This window comes from Lontra canadensis, unplaced genomic scaffold, assembly GCF_010015895.1.
Source record: "Lontra canadensis isolate GAN:19392208 unplaced genomic scaffold, GSC_riverotter_1.0 scaffold56, whole genome shotgun sequence".
NCBI classification, from domain to species: domain Eukaryota; kingdom Metazoa; phylum Chordata; class Mammalia; order Carnivora; family Mustelidae; genus Lontra; species Lontra canadensis.
Window position 1 is genome coordinate 1,940,127 of NW_022631050.1, and position 21,216 is coordinate 1,961,342.

A 21,216-nucleotide genomic window follows, 5' to 3' on the forward strand; every position below is an offset into this window, starting at 1 on the left:
ACTTTTCTTAATTGTATGAATTTGCCAGGGCACTGTTTATATTAATTTCTAACTTAATGAAATGTTCATGAGTTCGAGTACTGTGTCTCTTTCTGTGTAGAAACTAATAGAAACATATATGGAAACATACAAAATGGTATTCTGGGGCTTTGCTATGCAAAACGTAGTCTTGAGGATCACCAAAGCACCAGCATCTAGATGCTTGTTAAATGCATCATGACAGTGTATTTGGCCGGGGATGGTTTCTGCTTTTCCATAGAGGGATAACATGTTAGGCTCTTTTATCCTTAGTATTTCTTGTGCCTTTAAGGCTCCCGGATGCTACTCAGTCTTTTTGGTGCAGCATTATGTTCCAGGATATTTTAAGGAGAAAATAACATTACTTAGGTCACAGAAGCCTTTCAAAATGTATTTTTATGCAGATCAGATACTAGGATGCAGTGTTAAAATTCAAGTACTACTTGATAGCATTTGTTGTTCTATAACCAAAAAATAGTACAAGCTACCAACAAATGTAGCAACTGCCACATGAAAAACTGATGTCTAAGACTGGGTACTACTAACTTAGGTTACAAGTTCAAGACCTTAATCTTTATATGAAAGTACTTGAACATTTTGAAGAGCATAGTTGTTTGGTATCACCTCCTTAGTAATAGTACAGTGGCTGTCAGAGTTTGGTCCCTGGATTAACTGTATTATCACTTGTGTGAATTTTAGAGAAGAGCATATTGCAGGGTCTCCTCCATACCTACTGAATCCAGTAGTGTTTGGGAACCAGCAGTCTGTTTTCACATGCCCTCCAGATGGTCCCGATGCATGCTCAAGTTGGAACTACCAGAATAGTGGTTCTGGTATAGTGAAGCTACAGTTAAGTTCTCCATCACCAGTTTGAATGTAGCGCCACCTGATCAAGTGTAAAAATGCATGAATGTTGGAAATGGAACACTGAAGTAATGAAACCCAACCTTTATGCCTAAGAGATATGTGCACCTCTAAGGCCATGAATTATACAGGAAGTATGTAAATTCACAGCTGTAATTCAAAGTTGTTGCACATACTTGGTTTACTCTGTATGTTTGCAGGATTATTTATAACTTTGTGTAGCCTTAAACTTTTTATAGAACTACATTTTTATAAGTATGCAAGGTGAAAATAAAACTTGTTTGCCTGATAGTTGATAAATGTAGCATTTATGCTGGCAATGAGTTTTAATCTTTATGTAGTAGACTGGCCCATGCACCCAGCCAAGAAAAGAGACTCCCTCATTTCATTCTCCTGGCCAAGAAAAAGTTCCCCCAATTCATTCTTGAAGGACAAAGAAATGAAAGCAGTAACTTTGTAGCCTTTTAACAGTAGGTAGCATTCACAGTGGTGAGGAGGTTAAGGAAAGGAAAAAGGGCCGAGCATGACATACCAGGCTTGGAGTTTACTTCTGAGGCTTAATTTTTAGTGTGATTAAGATATTATTTATTCATTTCAGAGAGTGAGAGACCGCACAAGAGCGGGGCGGTGGCACAGAAGCAGCAGCAGGCTCTTCACGGAGCAGGGAGCTGGAAGCGGGGCTCAATCCCAGAACCCTGGGATCATGCCTTGAGCTGAAGGCAGACACTTAACTGACTGAGCTACCCAGGCACCTATTTTTAGTGTGATTTTTTTTTTTTTTTAAGATTTTATTTATTTACTTGACAGGCAGAGGTCACAAGTAGGGGGAGAGGCAGGCAGAGAGAGAGGAGGAAGCAGGCTCCCTGCTGAGCAGAGAGCCTGATGCGATGCGGGGCTCTATCTCAGGACCCTGGGATCATGACCTGAGCCGAAGGCAGAGGCTTTAACCCACTGAGCCACCCACGCGCCCCTTTAGTGTGATTTTTAAAATTAAAACATAATACATGAAATCTGGTTAAAAGCACTTTATTGATTACAGTATCAGTTCACAGCAACATTTCACAGAGCTACTGTACAAATAATCATTGTGCAAGAAAGATCCAAGAATACTATTAAGTCATGGTACAAGTCCATAGTTTGGTTTAAAGCTTTTATAAGAGCTTTAATCTACTACGTTCCCCTTGCCCATAGTCATATTACTGACATTCAAAGTCAATTGGCTACAAGTTTGTAGAAACCACTGTAGGTGAAGAAAAACATTTTAATCAGCTTTAAAAACCCACTTCTATGTGGATGCCTTTGGATAAGAATACATGAGTCCAAGTGTTCAGATGCTTTCAAAACAAATAGAATAGAGCACCATTGTGTAAAAACAAAAAGGCTTGAAATATCTACCAAGTATCACTGAAGTTCAATTAAAAAATAAATACTACATGATGTAAGATTTTGTTGGGAACACTTAACACCAGTTGAAACACAAAACCAGCTTTTTCATGATGCTGCATTATAACTATTTTATAGGATTTTATAGGATCAGTAATTGGATTTAAGAAGAAAGAGGAAATTTTATCAACATGCAAACAAATCCACTAAATACAAGGTGTACCATCAATCTGACTAAAACTTTTAAAAGATATGCTGCTAGCTTAGACATTCAACTATGAACCATTTTAATGAGTACCTATTGTAAGATATACCACAGAATTTAAGGCAACTCAAAATGAGCAGGAAGAAAAACTAGTAAATATGAAACATAATTCACCCAAACAGTATAAAATACTAATTTTTTTTCACTGTGCTATTCTTTCTCACAAGAAAGATGGTCTAACCTTGTGGGTGCTTTAAAAAATTCTAACAGGAGATAAGACAGTTTAAAATTTTGCTTTCCACAGGAGGGATGTGCTATGGTGAGTGCGGTGAAGTGTGTAAACTGGCGATTCACAGACCTGTACCCCTGGGGAAAAAAATATATGTTTATAAAAAAAAAAATTAGAAAAAAAAAATTAAAAAAAAATTTTTGCTTTCCACAATGGCTAAAGGGAAATTTGAAGCTGAACACAGTACTTGATTTAAAGGCAGAAATTTTTAAGCCTGACTTAAACCCTCAAGACTCTCGAGTGTGAAAATGATAGGCCCATTTCTAAGATTGATTAATCAGTTTCCTAAGTTTAAACATCAACAGATAAGCCACAGGTATTCACCTGCCTTGTAATTTAAAATGTGAACATTCAACAGTAACCAAAGCATAAATTTCCCTGAATGTTGTCACTTTTAGAAAGGTTAAAACTATTAAATCTAAGACTTCGATAGTGTTGGAGAAGGTCAGTTATAATACTGGCACAGTATACTTTAGCAATAAAAATTTCACTGTCACCTGGAGAAGGCAAGATCCATTTCTCTTAACAGGTTAACTTTAAGACTGCGAACACGTTCCAGAAGCACCTGTATCTGTATGTCTGGGGTACTAGTTCACGATCATGCAGTAGCAGTCAGCTGAGTCTACGTTAAAATGAGGATGGCCTACTAGACTCTTACAACTGAAATATTAAACCCAAACTTTTGCATCTGTGAAGATGAACTCAGTGTGGTGTGCATGGAACCATGGGATCAAGCTAGAAAAATCTGAGGGAGGGAGGGAGGGATGAGAACTTGGATATTCAGTCTAAACCTCTAATACAGGTGCCAAAACAGGACTGCCTGTCCATCAAGGTGGAGAGGTCTTTGCTACCAGCTTTTGGGATGATGTGCTGAACCACATGGCAATCATCATCACTCTTTTTTAAAAGAGTATGTTCTCTTAAATTATTCTTGCTAGATCTGGGGGAAAAAAAAACTTTCTGAGATGATTATAAATAAACATCCTGAGGCATATTATGTTAAGATGTTTCTTATAAGGTAAAAGAAAACAGGCACCAGATAAATGCAACAATCTTGATGCAAATTCTTTAAAACTGTAGAGTAATAAATACTATATTACTCTTACCAGTTAGAAGTCTTAGTCTCAAGTGTTGTGCATATCAGCTGAACTCAAACTGCAAGTAAATAAATATACCTAGCAATTGGAACCTGTATTACTGGAGAGCAAAGATTTAGCTAGTAAGTTAATGTGGTAATAAGGTCATCATTTGGTCATATGTATAAATAGCACAATAGTGATTGGGTCTTAGTTGCCTAGTACACATTTAATTATGGGAACTGCTTTTAACCTTATCTACAAAGATTTCAACTGTTTCTATCAACATGCTTAAGACCATGGAATTCTTATAGTCTGTGCCCCTCTGGCAAAAGTATCTTGTTGTTAGAGAAACTTTCAAGGTAGAAGAGATGCTCTCATATATGTGTTATATATGTATATATATATATGTATATATATACATATATATATATATGTATATATATACATATATATATATATATATATATGTATATATATGGCTATTTTGCTCACGGCAGAAGAGCTTTCTTACAGGAATTTGGAATGAACTGCTGAACTACATGGCAAACCCTCACGTTGTTGGGAAATGAATACATTCCTTTAAAATATTCTTGCCTTACCTTAAAGAGCTATTCTTTATGAAATGACAGTCCACAAACATTAATTGCAAAAAAAGTTCATAGAAATATTATGTGTTTATAAATATACATTCATGCCTGCCATCTAAAATAGTCTTTTTTTTTGGTCCTATATCTTACTCTTCCTTTATCCGTTTTCATTTATCATCATCAGCTGATCTTAAAACTGATAACAGACTTCATTATAGTTGATGCACTTACTAGCATATTCACAATATAAAAATGAAAATTCACAAGTAAATTTTGGGGAGCATTTAGATTAGGGTTACGTGTGATCAAACGTTGAAACCTAAGTTGAAACAGACATTGTTTACTAAATTACGAAAGTAATGCACTTCTGTATAAGAATAATCCATGACTTCGTCAATCAAGACTAATAATCTTGTATTATCAATCATTTAGCTTTAGTTATAGGGGAAAAGTATCTTTGTTTAAACTGAGGGGGGCATTCTAGTAATAAACACATTATATCATTGACAAGTAGGAATTGCTTAGGAAAATACTAAGCAATGTTCCTCTGACTCCTTTAAGGACTGCTCCTGGAATTTTTCTTTTGGCTTTAAAGTGGAGTTACTTGGATCTAAGTATTCCTTTTGGCAAAATCACTTAGAAACCATTTTCTTGTGCCAAGAGAAAAATCACAGAAGAGCAAAAAGTCTGAATGTTTCCCTTTTTAAATTTAAGTCAAGATAATATGAAATCTGAATTGATATAAACTGAACACAAACTCATAAAGCCACCTTGCTACACAACTGTAACTAATCAAGTCTAATGACTGGTTAGATTGTAACACTTCTTTCAACAACGTAATGCCATCACATTGTATTTCCCATCTACATGTCTATCAATGGAGAGTACTGGACAAAATTCTTCAGATGCAAGGACAACCCAAATGTTAATCTGAAATAATGAGGGTAACCTACAAATTCAGTTTCAGAATATGAAATCACTAGGAAAGCCCTGCTCTTTAGAGAGCTACTCAAAGTGTCATTAGATCATAACCAGATTTTTTAAATGTTTAGAACTTTCTTTTTTATGCAATCACTGCTAACTATGTAAGAGTTTCTTATGTACGTCTAAAATTTCAGAATGATACCTTGATTCCCTGGCCTTCAGATTATCTCCCCCTCCAAGGACTGAAAATGAGCACTTACTTAAATTCACAGGATGGCAGAAGGATACACCAGAAACTAATGATACTCAACAGGGACTGCCCTCAGAGGTATCTAGGCCTGCTAGCATTCTTAAACATTAAGCAACCAGGAGCTAAAAGGTCAGAAATCAAGGAGAGTTTCTTCAAACGTAAGTATACATACATATGGGATCACTTCCATCTCTTACAGTGCCTACTTCCTCCATTACAAAACTCAAAAATGTGATTATTTCTTATGTATAGAAAGTTAAAATTGTAAGTCTTAAAAAACACAAACATGATAAACCGCTATAATAACATTCTGTCCTACACAAAGAAAATAAAGAATTTCGAGTAAAAGCAAAAATTCATCAAGGTTCAATTAGCTTAATTCCTCAAATTAACGCACTGGTCCTTTCAATCTCAGCAAGCACCCCTTGCCTCCCCCCGCCACTTGTTTCGTTTTGTAGTTTACGGAAATCTTTTTGTATATAACAATCTCAATAGAAAAATCTTCACCTGCAAATATAAGGTAGAATTTTCTTCTCACAGCGATAGGCTGTAGCACTGATTTCTCCAGATAGCAACGGAGAACAGAAAACATGTATGCACTATTAATTCCAGATTCTAAGAAAACTGTCCCAAGAGCCTGTTGCCACAGCCATGCCATCATCTGTTACACCTAAACAGCTGACACGGTTATCATGACCAGCAAGAACACCTGAAAAGCAGAAGTTTAGTAAAAAGTTAACAAAAGCCAACTTTCAGAATTAAACAATTATGTGCATAAAAGATTTAGAAGGGTATTTAAAAAAATTTTTTTTTCAAAACACCATATTTAATTTTCAAATCTTTTCTTTATCCTTTATTTTCCAAGGGCGTACTGTGCATGTTTAAGTGTATGTTCACCAGCTTCTGAAACAATTATCAATAAACAATTGTGAGGACGAAAGAGTTGGAAAGAAACGGTATGCATGGTATGGGAAATCAGAGAACAGAACACTTAAAACTCATTAGAATGTATCAACAAGGCAAAAAGTCTAGAATACCTATATATTCACTATATCCACATCTTGAGTAACTATTGCCAAAAGCAGTCTCAGGAATGACTTTGCCTTTAGTTTCAAGAAGTATTCGTTTGCAAGAAATTTGTTCACGAGGTTTTATTTCATCCCTATCCCTATCTCAGCAATACACTGGGATAATGCAGACCGTCAGTACTAAAGTGGACGTTTGCCTTTTTTAAATTTTTCTGGCTACCTGGCTGTCAGAGGAGGCTCCTCACTCCAAATGGGGAGCCTGGGTGCGAGGGGTAAGCTAGGTAACTGCAAGGAAAATGAGAATCGTGAAGATCTACAAGAAAACTTGGAATATATCAAATTCAAGAATTACTTTTTTTTAAATAAACTCTGAGTTTGCAGTATCTATAACGAAGCAAAATCATGTTCAATCATGTTCACCCAACCGCAGGAACATAACCTCACCTAACTCTTAATATCTCTGTAGTCCCTCAGGCACAGCAATGTTTGGCAACAGGCAAAGGTACAATCGTGGGTTGAAGTAACAGAAAATGAGCACTGTGACTAAATACTCCAAGTCACATTGGAAAGGAAAATGAGTTAGCAATTTGCAAGTCGCCATTCAATTTTTACCGTTAAGAGTAATCCAGTTGGGCCAACGAAACCAAGCAGCTGTAAGCAAAGCAAAACTAACTCAAGCATATGCTCAATTATGGGAAACAAACACATTCTGATACTGTTATGGATACTAACTGATTCAATCCAGGCAAAACGCCTAATACCTCTTTAAACAAAAGTCCTAATTGTGTAAACACTGATGTTCTAAATAAAATCCACTCTACGTGGGAAACATTAGAAGACAGGAAGGATGCAGCTGTAGCGGGAGGAGAAATGTTAAAACTGAGCCCTCAACAGAGAACGCCAAGAAGTTTAAAAAAAAAAAAAAAGAATGATTCATTCAAATCGTTGTTTTAAAACTTCCAGTCTCTGTTGGTGTTCAGCTTTAACATCTCTCCTGCTGCTCCTAATAAACCATGTGGGAGTGCACACACGCACACAAACGGGAGTGCTAGCAGGAAAGGCGTGTTATTTAAAGATACGGAAGTACATACTTAGGAGCTACCTTTGGGAACAGGAAATAGCTGCTGGGGCCAGAGGACTGCTGCTTTGGTAACAAGCCATGTACCTGTTTGATTCCTTATGCATAATACTGATTGTAAGAAATACTTAAAATCACTCTGTGTAAGGTATTATTCATGACAGTCTACAGTGGAACTCGATACACTCACTAATATTCTGGAGGCCACAGGGGAGAAGTCAGAGCATGGGGCTAAGGGGAGAGTGGGCCTGTGTCCTGTCCCAGACAAGATCCACTCCAGAAGGAAGAGGATTCATAGCAGTTACAGTGCCTCCTGTCAGGTTAGAAGAAACTGTACTCTAGTGAAGTCCACACTGAATCAGATTCACTGTTCATCTTCAGAGCAAAACTTACCAAACAAGATATTCTAGAACTAGATGTTACTACTCTTTACAAAATGCGAATGTCACTAGGGACCACGAATGAGAGCTGCCAGGGTGCCATTCCCCATGGCTCCATAGCATCTGGGAGGCCTGGAGAACCACCCGACAGGAACCTCTCCCTGTTTCCTGACAAAATCCAAACCTATTGAAACTTCTTTACCAACCTGCACGATCTCCTTTTAGCGTGTCCCACACATTACAGTTGAAGTCATCATAACCAGCTAACAGGAGGCGCCCGCTTTTTGAGAAGGCTACAGAAGTGATCCCACAGATGATATTGTCGTGAGAATACAGCAGTAACTCCTGGTCTGCACGGAGGTCAAAGAGCCGGCACGTGGCATCATCAGAGCCAGTGGCAAAGGCATATCCGTTTGGGAAAAACTAGAAAGCAAAGGAACAGACATTTATTCCCCAGAAGTATACAAAATCCACATGAGGCAGTGTGATGAGACCTAAATTTGAACTCCAACTTGGCTTCTTCCAGGTAAGAAATGTCGGGCCCTGAAAATTCTTAGAACACTTTCGGCCCTCAGTTTCAGAGTGCTGGTTAGGACTGAATGAACTAACATTCAAGGTCCGTGGTTCAGCACACAGCAAGTACGCAGTAAAGACTGGCTCTGTTCCTCCATGTAGCTTTTTAAAAGATTTAAATCAGATGGTACTGTTTATAGAATTTATATGTGCAGTCTTAAACATTCCAAAGTCCCATCATGAAAAACAAACAGGAAAGATTTTACAAAAGAGAACATAAATCAGCCTAGTTAGGCTAGGTATAAACTTCAGGTAGAAGTAAACTATGCATTACTAGTTTGTGAATCCCCTTTTCTCAGAACCTAGCAGAACACTGATTTTTTTTTTAATAACTTTTCATCTATCTGTTGGTCATCTGTACATCTGTATTATTTTTGTGAAATGATTTTTCACGACCTTTGCCTATTTTTTACTATGCTGTTAGTACTTGCTGACTTGTAGGAATAAGATGAATGCAAATTTTATTTTTACACATTTTATAGTTCTTTATAGTTTCTTTTAAAAATATAAAATTTCATTTTTATGTAACCAAATTTATCTTTCCATTTGAGATTTCTTCCATTGTTTTATGAATACAGTCCTTTCTCAGGCTTATTAGCTGATGTTCAATTGTATCTTTTTCTAATTTTTTAAAGTAATTTCATTTTTCACATCTTAATTTTTATCTATCCAGGATTTATTTGATATACCAGCATTCAGTATAAGGATCTAACTTAATTTTCTTAATAGCCAAGTAACTGTCCCAACTGTTTAAATAATCATTTTACTAATTTTGTTGTTACATCTTTAATTCACTGAACTCTTGTGTACACAAAAAAGTTAGTTTTGTCTATCCTTTCTTGTACCTGTACCACACTTTTTAAAAAATCCTAGAGGTGCCTGGGTGACTCAGTGGGTTAAAGCCTCTACCTTTGGCTCAGGTCATGATCCTCGAGTCCCTCATCCGGCTCTCTGCTCAGCAGGGAGCCTGCTTCTCCATCTCTCTCTGCCTGCCTCTCCGCCTACTTGTGATCTCTGTCCATCAAATAAATAAAATAAAAAATCCTAAGTTGACAGTAAATTTTTCTATCTGGCATGGCAAAATACTCATGGTACCCTGATTCAAATCAGTCTGTTTTCTCCTCCCCTCCCCGTACTTCAGTTTCACAGACATCTGATCAAGTTTCTTTTCTACATATTTCTCTGACTCATCTCAAAAAAAAAAAAAAGATCCACTTGGGTTTTTTTGGGGGGAGAGGGAGAGAATCCCAGCAGACTCTCCTGGACACAGGGCTCCATCTCATGACCCTGAGATCACAACCTGAGCTGAAAACAAGAGTCAGACACTTGATGGACTGCACCACCCAGGCACTCCTCCACTTGGGTTTTGATTCAAATTTGTATTAAGTCTAAAAATTAGTTTGAGGGATAAATGATTAGCTTATAACATGCAGTCTTTTCATTCAGGAAGATGGTACTTTTTCAAAGATTTTATTTTTTAATTTAGAAAAAGAGAACGTAAGAGTTGGTAGGGGGAAAGAGGGAGAGAGTCCTAAGCAGGCTCCAGGCCCAGCACGGAGCCCCAGGTGGGGCTCCATCTCATGACCCAATCTGAAATCAAGAGCTGATGCTAAACTAAGCCACCCAGGGACCCCACAATTATTAAGTAATCTCTATACCCAAAACACAGGTCTTAGACTTACAAGCCCAAGATCAAAAGACATGTTCCACTGACTAAGCCAGCCAGGTATCCAGGGAGTATGGAATTACCAAAAATAAAAAAAAAGTTTCAACAAAATTTTATGATTATAAAGATCCTACGCATTTCTCATTAAATGTATGCCTCTTTCCTAATTTCTGTTGCTATTCCCAATAGGATTTTCTTCCTTTCCGTTTTCTGCCTGGCTATTATTGGTGTATGTAAGAAAGTTAAATTTTTATTTTGATTTTAAAATAGTTTCTGTCACCCAGAAAATACACTGAAATCTGGGATATCTAGAGAGCCAGACTATATCACCTGCAAATAATGATATTTGTTTTACTTTCTAATTCAGCTTTTATTTCCATTTTGGTTCCAACTATACCAGCTGGACGTTTCAGAACCATTTAAATAATGGTGATGGTATTATCATCTTGTTACTTAATACAAGTAACAAGCCTCCAGTGTTTTCACTGTTAAGAAGTCCCCCCACGCTCAGATGATGGTGGAAGAAGGTAGTGATAACAAGGTAACAGATTCTCAGAAATGCAAGTACTTCTTACTTTAATGCTTTTAGTTTGGTTCAAGCCTGGTCCCAGTGGAGATGATTTTTCAAACCTTTCTGAAACCTTTTTTCAAACCTTTTCAAGTTCCCAAAAGGCATAAGGAACCCCTAGCCATAATTTCCTCTATCTACCAAAGATCCAAATCATTAGTCCTCCCAGGCTACAGAGTAGTTTAGAAAGAAGGTCCTTAAGCAAGTGAAAGGCTTCACCAAACCCTTACCGCCTACTTAGAGGCTAATGATTTTGACCACTTTCTTCCATCCTAACAGCCAGCAAGATACTCTCCATTGTTCCTTTGCAGGAAGTCCAACAATACCATTTACATACATTTATCAGCATGTATGGGGTTAAACCTGTTCTCTACCATGGACCGAAACAGAAGCTATAGTACAATAAAGGACACCCAATCAAGAACACCCCTTTCAGCTCAGTGTATCGGGCACAGCACACCAGTCTATGTTCAAGACACAGGATGACCAGACATCTGTTTTGTATAGGATTGTCCCCATTTATGCCCTTCTCCCAGGCAAAACTGGTAACCGCATTCTCTCACACTCAAAATTTCACATTTCCTAGGCTGGATGATAGAAGCTCACGTTACCAATATGATGAACTAGTTTTAACTGGGAGCTCAGGATGGCCCTCAGAATACAGGAAATACTTAAATACATTTTAAATCTGCCAGATACATTTAAAGAAAAGTCTGTGTGATGTTGGCGGTTCATTTAGTTGGGTTTCTTTGGGTTTGCTATATAACCTTTACTATTCTTAATTTTATGCATCTGCAATATTTACCCTTCTTAAGTTTACCAGAGATTTAGGGAGTCAAGTCTTCTGAGTATTTGAATTTTTAAATTTTCTAACAGTTTTCTATTATAAAATTTTCTAAATATTTGTTCATTCAACAAATATTCATTAAGTACCTACTGTATCATGCACAGTTCTAAATGTTGGTGTGGAGATCTATGGAAGTCAACAAAACTGACAAAAACCTTGTCTCCATAGAGCTTATATTCTTGTGAAGCAGACCATAAACATGAAAAGCAAATAAAAAATAAGCATGTTAGATCATGATAAATACTGAGGGGAAAAAAAAGCCAGAAAAAGGGCAAAGGAACATGGGTAAAAGCTTAGGCTGTCCAGGAAAGGCTCTACTAAGAAGCTGTATTTACTAGAGAGCACGCCCCACCACCACCACCGGACAGGAGGTGAAGAGCTGGGCTTCTGCTGGGAAGATCAGAGACACAGAGAGGGGTCAGTAGTGGTGACAGTCCCTGCCATACAAAATGTGCTGGCGGGGTTAGGGGGACGGGAGGTTGGAAGGGTGGCAAGAAGGCCAGTGTGACTGAGGCAAAGGGAGGACTGGGCAGTTCAGAGAGGGAGGGAGGCAGCGTGGGTCATGGGTGACCACAGGTTCACAGTCCCTAAGAGGCTGATATGAACCCCTCAGGGTGGCTGTTTTTCAGAACTTTAAAGTTTTTCGGATTTTAGAAGAGGAAAATGCTGTGTATTAAGAACTCCACTGGGCCCAGAGTAGTGTCCAGTGTGTCCAGTGACGGATACATCATACTAAGTGGGGTAAGTAAAGATGCTGAGCTGCTCCTTGTCGTTCTAGTCAGGTTCTGCCACAGAGTACGTCTACACTAAACTTAGGGGAGAAAACATTTTTCACAGCTCTCCAGATGTCAGACTTGCAGCTAGGCTGGACGGACCACAGTGAAGGGGCAAAAGGGTAGGGGGTGTAGGACCTACTGGTTCAGGGAGAGGTTCTCCCTTCAAATCTGCATTTCTGCTTTTCTCTTTACCAGCTCCTTCCTCTCTTTCTCCTAGTGTGAACTGTTCTTTTTTTCCGAAGTCCTGAGCTATTCACTTATTTATTATTTCTTTAGTGGCCTACTATGTAGTTGGTTCTTATGTTTAAGAACATCTGTCCAGGGGTGCCTGGGTGGCTCAGTGGGTTAAAGGCTCTGCCTTTGGCTCAGGTCATGATCCCAGGGTCCTGGGATCGAGCCCCACATCGAGCTCTCTGCTCCGTGGGGAGTCTTTCCAAAAAAAAAAAAAAAAAAAGAATAAGGAAAAAAATCAGAAAATATTAAAAGTAGGCAGAGGAAAACAAAGGACACATTGTATAGAGACCAAATATAAGCATGACAGCACACCTCACATTAGTACCAACATAAACCAGAAGACAGTGGAATAACATCTTCAGAATATCAAGAAAAAAAAAAAACACAGTAAAAGTATTTTTCAAAAATGAGGGCAAAATAAAAAAGGTTTTGAATATACAAAACCTGAAGGACATTAACAGATTTGCATTATAAGACACAATAAAGAAAGCCCTTCAAGAAGAAAAACAGGTGAAAATCTGAATCTATAAACAAAAGAATGAGGAGCACAGAAAATGGTAACTATGTTAATAAACGTAAAGACTTTATTTTTTAAATCTCCCTAAAGGAGCATCAGCACTTGAAAGCAATAATAATATCAGTATATTATAGGGTTTAAGATTTATGAAAGGAAAATGTAGAACAACTGCACAAAGGCTGCAGGGGCGGGGAGTGGGAGAATCCAGGTAAAAGGTTTTTATCTATATGAAAAAGTGGTAGAAAGTCACTTAAAAGTAGATTGCTACAAACTGTAGAGGTATACCACAAATTTTCTCGGCAACCACAAAACAACAACAGCAAAAACCAAAAACCAACAAAAATGTTGCTAAAAAACCAAGACACGATATTTAAAAATTCAAAAATGGTAGAAAAAGAACAAAGAATAGACAGGACAAAAGGCAAAGAGCAAGATGCTGAATTTAAACCTAATCATGTCAATACAATAACCATATAAAATGTAGATGGTCTAATTAATAAAGACAGAAACAGGACTCTGTGTTTTTTTGTTGTTGTTTTGTTTTGTTTTGTTTTTTGAAGATTTGAGCAAGTGAGCGAGCAAGCACAAGTAGGGGAGGGGAAGGGGCGGCGGGAGATAAGCAGACTTGCTGCTGAGCAGCGAGCCCAATGCAGGACTCGATCCCAGGACCCTGGGATCATGACCTGAGCCAAAGGCCAATGCTTAACTAACCAAGCCACCCAGGCGCCCTGAAATAGGACTCTTTAGACCCAACTACTGCCCTATAAGAAAATCACTTTGGATATAAAAATACAAACAGCAAGCAAAAGCAAGGAAGAAGATATGCCTATGCTAAGACTAGTCAAAAGAAAGCCGGGGTAGTTCTATTAACATCACACAAAAATTTCAGAGTAAATTTCAGAGTAAATAATATTACCAGGGATAAAGAGGGACATTTCATAATGATAAACCAACCAACAAAGAGACCACAATAATCCTAAAGGTTTATGCTTTCAAATACTCATTGAAGCAAAAACTATCACAAGGAAAAATGAACAAATACACAAATAGAGATTTCAAAAGTTTTCTCTCAATAACAGAAAGAACTGAGTTATCAATAAGGATACAGAAGACCTGAATAATTCTATTAGGCAACTTGAGATAATTGTTATCTGTTGAACTCTCCATCCAGTAACAGCAGAACAGAGATTCTTTCCAAGTGCAAAATAATGACTAGGTCAGACAGTTTTCTGGACCATAAAACAAATCTCAAGTTTAGAATCCTATAAATCATACGAAGTGTATTCATGGACCATAATACAATTAAAAACAAAAATAAAAATATCTAGAACATCTCCACACATTTGAAAACTTCTAAAAACCTCATGAGTCAAAGAGATCAAAATTATAAAAAATGTTTAACTAAATGAAAATGAAAACACAGCAACATCCAAATCTTTGGGGTGCACCAAAAGCAATGTTTAGAAATTTACCACTTTAAGCTTCAATATTTAAAAATAAAAAGTTTCCGGGATGCCTGGGTGGCTCAGTGGGTTAAGCTGCTGCCTTCGGTTCAGGTCATGATCCCGGAGTCCTGGGATCAAGTTCCGCATCGGGCTTCTTGTTCAGCGGGGAGCCTTGCTTCTCTCTCCACCTCTGCCTGCCTCTCTGCCTGTTTGTGTGCTCTCTCTCTCTTCCTCTCTGACAAATAAATAAATAAATAAATAAAATCTTTAAAAATAAAAAGTTTCCAATCAATGGTTTCAACTTCTACCTTACACGCCTAGGAAAAGAAAATGACACCCAACTACACAGCCAAGAAATAAATAATCGAGTGAAAAATCGATTAAATAAAACAAAAATTGAGCAAATCACTCAAATCAAAATATTGTTCTTTGAGAAGATAAAGAAAACAGATAAACCTCTACAAATGTATTCATTTGCTAGGACTACTGTGTAACAAAGCACCACAAACAGCGTAGCTTACACAGCAGAAATTTAAGGTCTCACAGCGGCGTAGTTTACACAGCAGAAATTTAACGTCTCGCAGTTTTAAAGGCTGCAAGCCTAAAGTCAAGGTATCTAAGGGCTGTGGCTGGCAGTCTTTTCCCTGGGACTCTTCACACTGTTAACCTTCTCTGCTTGTTGCTCTGGAGCTTTCCCCTTTTTCTAAGAACACTGGTCATCTTGGATTAAAAGACCTCCAATCTGGTATGCCTCAGCTAATCACATCTGCCAACAACCCTATTTTCAAATAAGGTCACACACCCTGAGGTAGTGGGGGTTAGGACTTGATGGATAAATGTATAACCTCAACAGGTCTATATCTAAGTAAGACATTAAATTCATCGTTAAATCTCTTCTCACAAAGAAAACTCTCCCAGAGAGCTTTCACAGAGAAATTAAACCAAACATCTGGGATGCCTGCGTGGCTCAGTCAGTTGAGTGTCCGTCTGCCTTCGGCTCAGGTCATGATCCCAGGGTCCTCGCTGGGGGAACGGGGAGCCTGCGGCTCCCCCTGCTTCTGTACTCTCTCTCTCCATTTATTTATTAAATAAATAAAATCTTTTAAAAAAGAAACAAAAACAAAGAACAAAACAAAACAAAAACAAAATAAACCATTTAAGGAAGAAGTAAGACCAATTCTACACAAACTGTCCCTGATAGCTGAGGTGGAGGGAATGGTCCCCAACTCTGCCTACAAGGCCAGCATTAGTCTGATACCAAACTAGAAAAAAAATTTGAAGAAAGGAAAAAATAGAACTTTCATGAATATGGCTATAAAACTTCAAACTTTTATAAATCAAAGGTAATATATAAAAACAATTATGTATGATCACCAAGTATGATTTGTCCCAGAAATAAAGGGTTGGGTTAATATTAGGGGGAAAAAAAATCAATGTGAATTCACTAACAGACTAAAAACAAAAACCACATGATCTTCTCAACAGATGAAGAGAAAGGATTTAATAAACTCCATCCATCCCTGAGAAAATCTACACAAATTAGGAAAACAGAGAATACCATCAACCCAAGAGAGGTGACAGAAGATAGAGATGGAGAAGATTAGGTATACCTGCTCTAAAATTCTCTTCTAACCAGGCGGGCCAAATAATAAGGGGTGGATCCTGGGATCGAGTCCTGCATCGGGCCCGCTACTCAGCAGTGAGTCTGCTTCTCTCCCGCCTTCCCCTTCCCCTCCCCTACTTGTGCTTGCTCGCTCACTCACTCAAATCTTCAAAAAAAAAAAAAAAAAAAGAGACCTGTTTCTGTCTTTATTGTTTAGACCATTTACATTTTATATGATTATTGTATTGACAGTATTAGGTTTAAATTCACCATCTTGCTCTTTGCCTTTTGTCCTATTCTTTGTTCTTTTTCTACATTTTTTAAGTTTTTAAAAAATTTTTGAATTTTTAAATATCATGTCTTGGTTTTTTAGCAACGTTTTTGTTGGTTTTTGGTTTTTGCTGTTGTTTTGTGGTTGCCAAGAAAATTTGTGGTATACATCTACAGTTTGTAGCAATCTACTTTTAAGTGATCTTCTACCACTTTTACTTTCTTAGATGTTCAACAAAATTATAAAAAATGGCTTTCATTTGTTTTAAAGATTTTATTTATTTATTTATTTGACAGAGATCACAAGTAGGCAGTCAGAGAGAGAGGAAGGGAAGCAGGCTCCCCAGTGAGCAGAGAGCCCGATGTGGGGCTCAATCCCAGGACCCTGGGATCATGACCTGAGCCGAAGGCAGAGGCTTTAACTCACTGAGCCACCCAGGCGCCCCCCAAAAATGGCTCTGTTTTTTGTTATTATATGTGAATAAACAGGAAACAATTTTTTCCCCAAATACATCTTCTTCCAAAATGAGGAGTGTCTTATACACAAAAGCATTTGCATTCATAGTACTTTTGGAAATTCTAGTCATTTTTAACAGTTTAGCATTTGACCTACACAGGACAGTAATAACCACATATGATTAATTCATGCTCATATACACAGAATACTTATCTGGCTTAATCTATCTGTAGTTATCTGTTTGGGGGTTTTGTTGTTATAACCATGTTATAGATTTCAACAGTTTATATCCACAATACAGTTTCCTTAGAAATGCTATTTACTTACACTGACAGCATTGATATCTGACACGTGTCCAGTAAAAGACTGTCTGCACATTCCATCTCGAATATCCCACAATTTGGAAGAAGCATCACAAGCACCAGAAACAAAAGTCCTCATGTCAGGACTCAGGGAAAGACTCATCACATCTCCAGAATGCCCAGTGAAAGTGGTGGTCTGCTGGGCAGTTTCGATGTCCCATAAAGCACTGTAATTAAACGTAAATTAAAATAACAGCTATCAGATCTTTCCTTATGTTAGTTCCAACTACCATCCTCAATCCTCAAATCAGTGTTTGCGTGGACCACACTTACCAAGTTGTGTCTCCTGAACTTGTAACGATCTGGCTGTCATCTAAAAATCGGCAGCAGGACAAGTAGCCTATAGTATGGAGAGCAACACCTTTTAGGTTAACTAAACGGAATAACCCAATTAGCACATGAACTACTAATACGCATTTTTTAAAACCCAATACGTAGGCAACATATATTTGTTGGCATAACCTATAGTGTTACTTCCAGTTCTATGCTGTCTGCAACTCAATTCAATTTTATCAGGAAATTCTCAGGTAATTACTATGTCGATGGCATATCCTGTTAAGACACTCCAGAAATGACAAACTTGGGACACAGTTCCCTTCTGCCTACTATGATTACCGAAGAGAGAGATTCCTTTACACAAATTTCTATCATCTATGGAAGACTAGGTTTGGTGCACTGGGAAATCCTCTACTAACACTGTGAGAAATTACAACAACCTCAGTGACGGTTTCATGGAACACGGTCACCTGAATGCTCAGAATTTACCAGTGTTTCCAAATATGGAAATGGATATGGCAGGAAAAGGATATTAGAGATTTTTATGAAAAGCATCACCAAATAGTACTACCAAGAATTCAGAGAGGCAGAAGCCTGATGAGCGGCAATAAATTCCTTATTAACACTGAAAACCAAATACACTCTCTGCTGTGCACCCTCGCAAACCAAGCAATGTACTCTCACATTTATGAAGTATTTTTCACTATGTATCTAATACACACTTTCAGTTACATAACTTAGATGTCAAAATCCCGTAACTGTTATATGGTGGCAGAGAAAACAGAGAATTATGTTTTTTTTTTAAAAAATGGGCTCCGTGGCAAGCATGGAGCCCAACACGGGGCTTGAACTCACTACCCTCAGATCATGACCTGAGCCAAAATCACGAGTCAGACGCTTAAATGACTGACCACCCAAGCACCCCCGTATTTGTGGGGTTTATTGTTTGAATCTTTTGCAATCGATCTGTCATTTTCATAAAATAGTGTTATTTTTCAAAGAAAAATAAGGTTACAGTCATCACTTGTAGACCTTTAAAGTTGGTGCTTTGCTGATTCATAGTCATTTTTACTCTCACTTGATAAACACTCAACCTTCAGCAGCTGAGCACGATTTGCCATACATTCTAGCTCACTGGCTCACTCAGGAGTCCTCCTATTTGGTAGGAAAGGACAGTATCTAGTGCAGCTCACCTGTGTGACCCGGTAACTCCCGGCTCACTCTCACGTTTCCTTCTCTGGTTTTTAAGTTATATATAGAGCAGATGTTGTCCAGCCCTCCACACGCGACATAATTACCAGACGGAGCATAGGCACAGGTCATCACCCAGGAAGACCTCAAAGGAATAGCATGCATCTGTGCAACAAATATAACACAGAAACTATTACTAAGATTACAAAAACAGTCCATTTTTCAAACCGATTTACAATGAAGCAAATATGACTAAAAATTAAATACATCTAACTAAAAATAAGCCAAATTAAAAATGCAATGGTTTAAATGAACAATGAAAAATAAAATAGTAATAATACAGAAAAACTAATAGGCACATTAACATATATCACCAATTCATTTGGATTTAAGTGTTCTTTTTCAGGAATTATTTTAAGAGAAGGATGTAGAATGTTTGAATGCTAATAAATACATCCACTCAAAACATTAAATGCAAATGTTAAAGAACTTACTAAAATTCTTTGTTCTGGCAACAGTAGTCAAAAGAGGAATTTCCTCCAATATGACACTAAACAATGCAAGTGTCAGAGCCAATGAAAATGGTTCTTCCATAAAAAATTAAAAAATAAAATGGTTCTCCTATGAAGAGATGGCACTGTGGGGGCACCTGGGTGGCTCAGTTGGTTAAGCATTTGCCTTCGGCTCAGGTCATGACCCTGGGGTCCAGGGATGGAGCCTGCCATGAGCTCTGCTCAGTGGGGAGTCTGCTTCTCCCTTTCCTTCCTGCCTCTCCCCCTAGTTTGTGCTCTCTCTTTCACTCAAATAAATAAATCTTTGAGAGAGATGGCACTGTGTCCTTCTAATAGCTGGATATACACTCTGCACCCAAATTTTAAAAATGGCAATAGTTTGTTGTGCTTTATTACCCAACAGCAATCATTTGCAAGTAGGGGGCAAAATTTAAGGTATATGGGAACAGCAAGGCTAAATGGTCCAGAGAATGAACACACTGGTTGAATCCTATTATGCTCTTGCTTAAACCTAAAATATTTTAAAAACTATTCTTGTTCTAGGAAAATATGGCTGAAAGACATGCTGGATGGGCCAACTAATACATAGAAAAACTCATAAATCTGTCTTAGCTAGCTTTAAAATCTCAATCAGGCTGAAGTTATTGTTTACTTCACAAAACAGTACTTTTAAATCTTTAATAAAAATAGTGATAGAAATACACAGAATATAAAAGGTATTTCATATGTGTAAGTTTCTTGAGTGGAAGCTTTTCCACTGCCACTCAACCCTTTGACATCAAGGATTCCTTCCAGTGGACACATTAGGAGGACCCATTGGGTTTTGCCAAGATGGAAAAAAGCTGTAATTTGCTTCCAAGCTTCTGCATCTCCTCAGCAAGCCAGAAACACAAATCAGCGGATCCAAGAAAACCCTCACAGTAGCAACGTGGCTTACCCACAACTAGAAATAAAAACCTCAGGGTCGTTGCCCATTAGGAAATGCGTAATTAAAAAAAATCATTTATAGTGGCATCTAGCTAACTCATTCATAAGAGCTTTGGACTCCTGATCTCAAGGTTGTGAGTCTGAGCCCCACGCTGAATGCAGAGTGTACTTAAATAAAACTTTAAAAAAATAAACCATCCATGTGTAAAACTAATGCACACCCTTTTCTAATACTAAAATACAAAATAGGAGACTCAAGTAAAATACACTGAATGATAGTCCTACCACTGTCCTTGGGAACATAAAAGGGCTTAATTATTAAAAGCAAATACTAGGCCCAAACAGAGGACCTAGAGTAAAATAAATGGAGTAATTTTATCTTTGAGGGAAATTTAAGTTTGAAATAACTGAATAAAGGAAAGCACTGGTAGACACCAGACCAAATAAAAGATTAAAGAGAATGACTAAGATATCCTACCTTATTTGTTGTATAGCTATCCCAAATAATTAATTTTCCATCTTGGGAAGCACTGACTAGTAGCCTAGAGGAAAAAACACAAAAATAATTTGACACTTAGAGGAAAAAAGTAGCTTAAATTAGTCATCCACTGCATTACTAGAGAATAGTTAAGAAAAAAATACTTTTCTAATTAAAAACTGGATACCAGAAAATTATCTTCCCAACTTAAAAAAAATAAATTTTTTTTCTGCATGCCAAAGTTTTCAGTAGGACACAGAATTTAGCAAAATTTAAACATTTTACTAAATTTAAACATTTTTACTAAAAATGTCTCTGGTTATAATTCAACTTTTTTTTAAAAAATGATTCAACTTTTTATGGTGACAACATTCTAGTTCTTATTCAAGATTCTGATAGCTAATAGCTCACTGGTTCATTAATTACTGA

The 21,216-nt window shown here is 37.5% G+C and overlaps 1 protein-coding gene across 3 annotated transcripts in view; it reads right to left on the bottom strand.

The window, feature by feature from the left end:
- Nucleotides 1-6,027: 6,027 nt before the first annotated feature.
- GNB4 (G protein subunit beta 4) overlaps nucleotides 6,028-21,216 on the bottom strand; it is a 50,294-nt gene continuing 35,105 nt past the window's right edge. For all 3 annotated transcript variants that reach the window (XM_032875397.1, XM_032875399.1, XM_032875398.1), the window contains exons 5-10: nucleotides 20,788-20,851; nucleotides 18,873-19,035; nucleotides 17,677-17,743; nucleotides 17,369-17,570; nucleotides 8,292-8,508; nucleotides 6,028-6,308 (exon numbers count right to left, since the gene is read on the bottom strand). In XM_032875397.1, coding sequence (XP_032731288.1) covers nucleotides 6,202-6,308; nucleotides 8,292-8,508; nucleotides 17,369-17,570; nucleotides 17,677-17,743; nucleotides 18,873-19,035; nucleotides 20,788-20,851 — 820 coding nt within the window. In that variant the 3' untranslated portion in view covers nucleotides 6,028-6,201. The remainder of the gene's footprint in view (nucleotides 6,309-8,291; nucleotides 8,509-17,368; nucleotides 17,571-17,676; nucleotides 17,744-18,872; nucleotides 19,036-20,787; nucleotides 20,852-21,216) is intronic.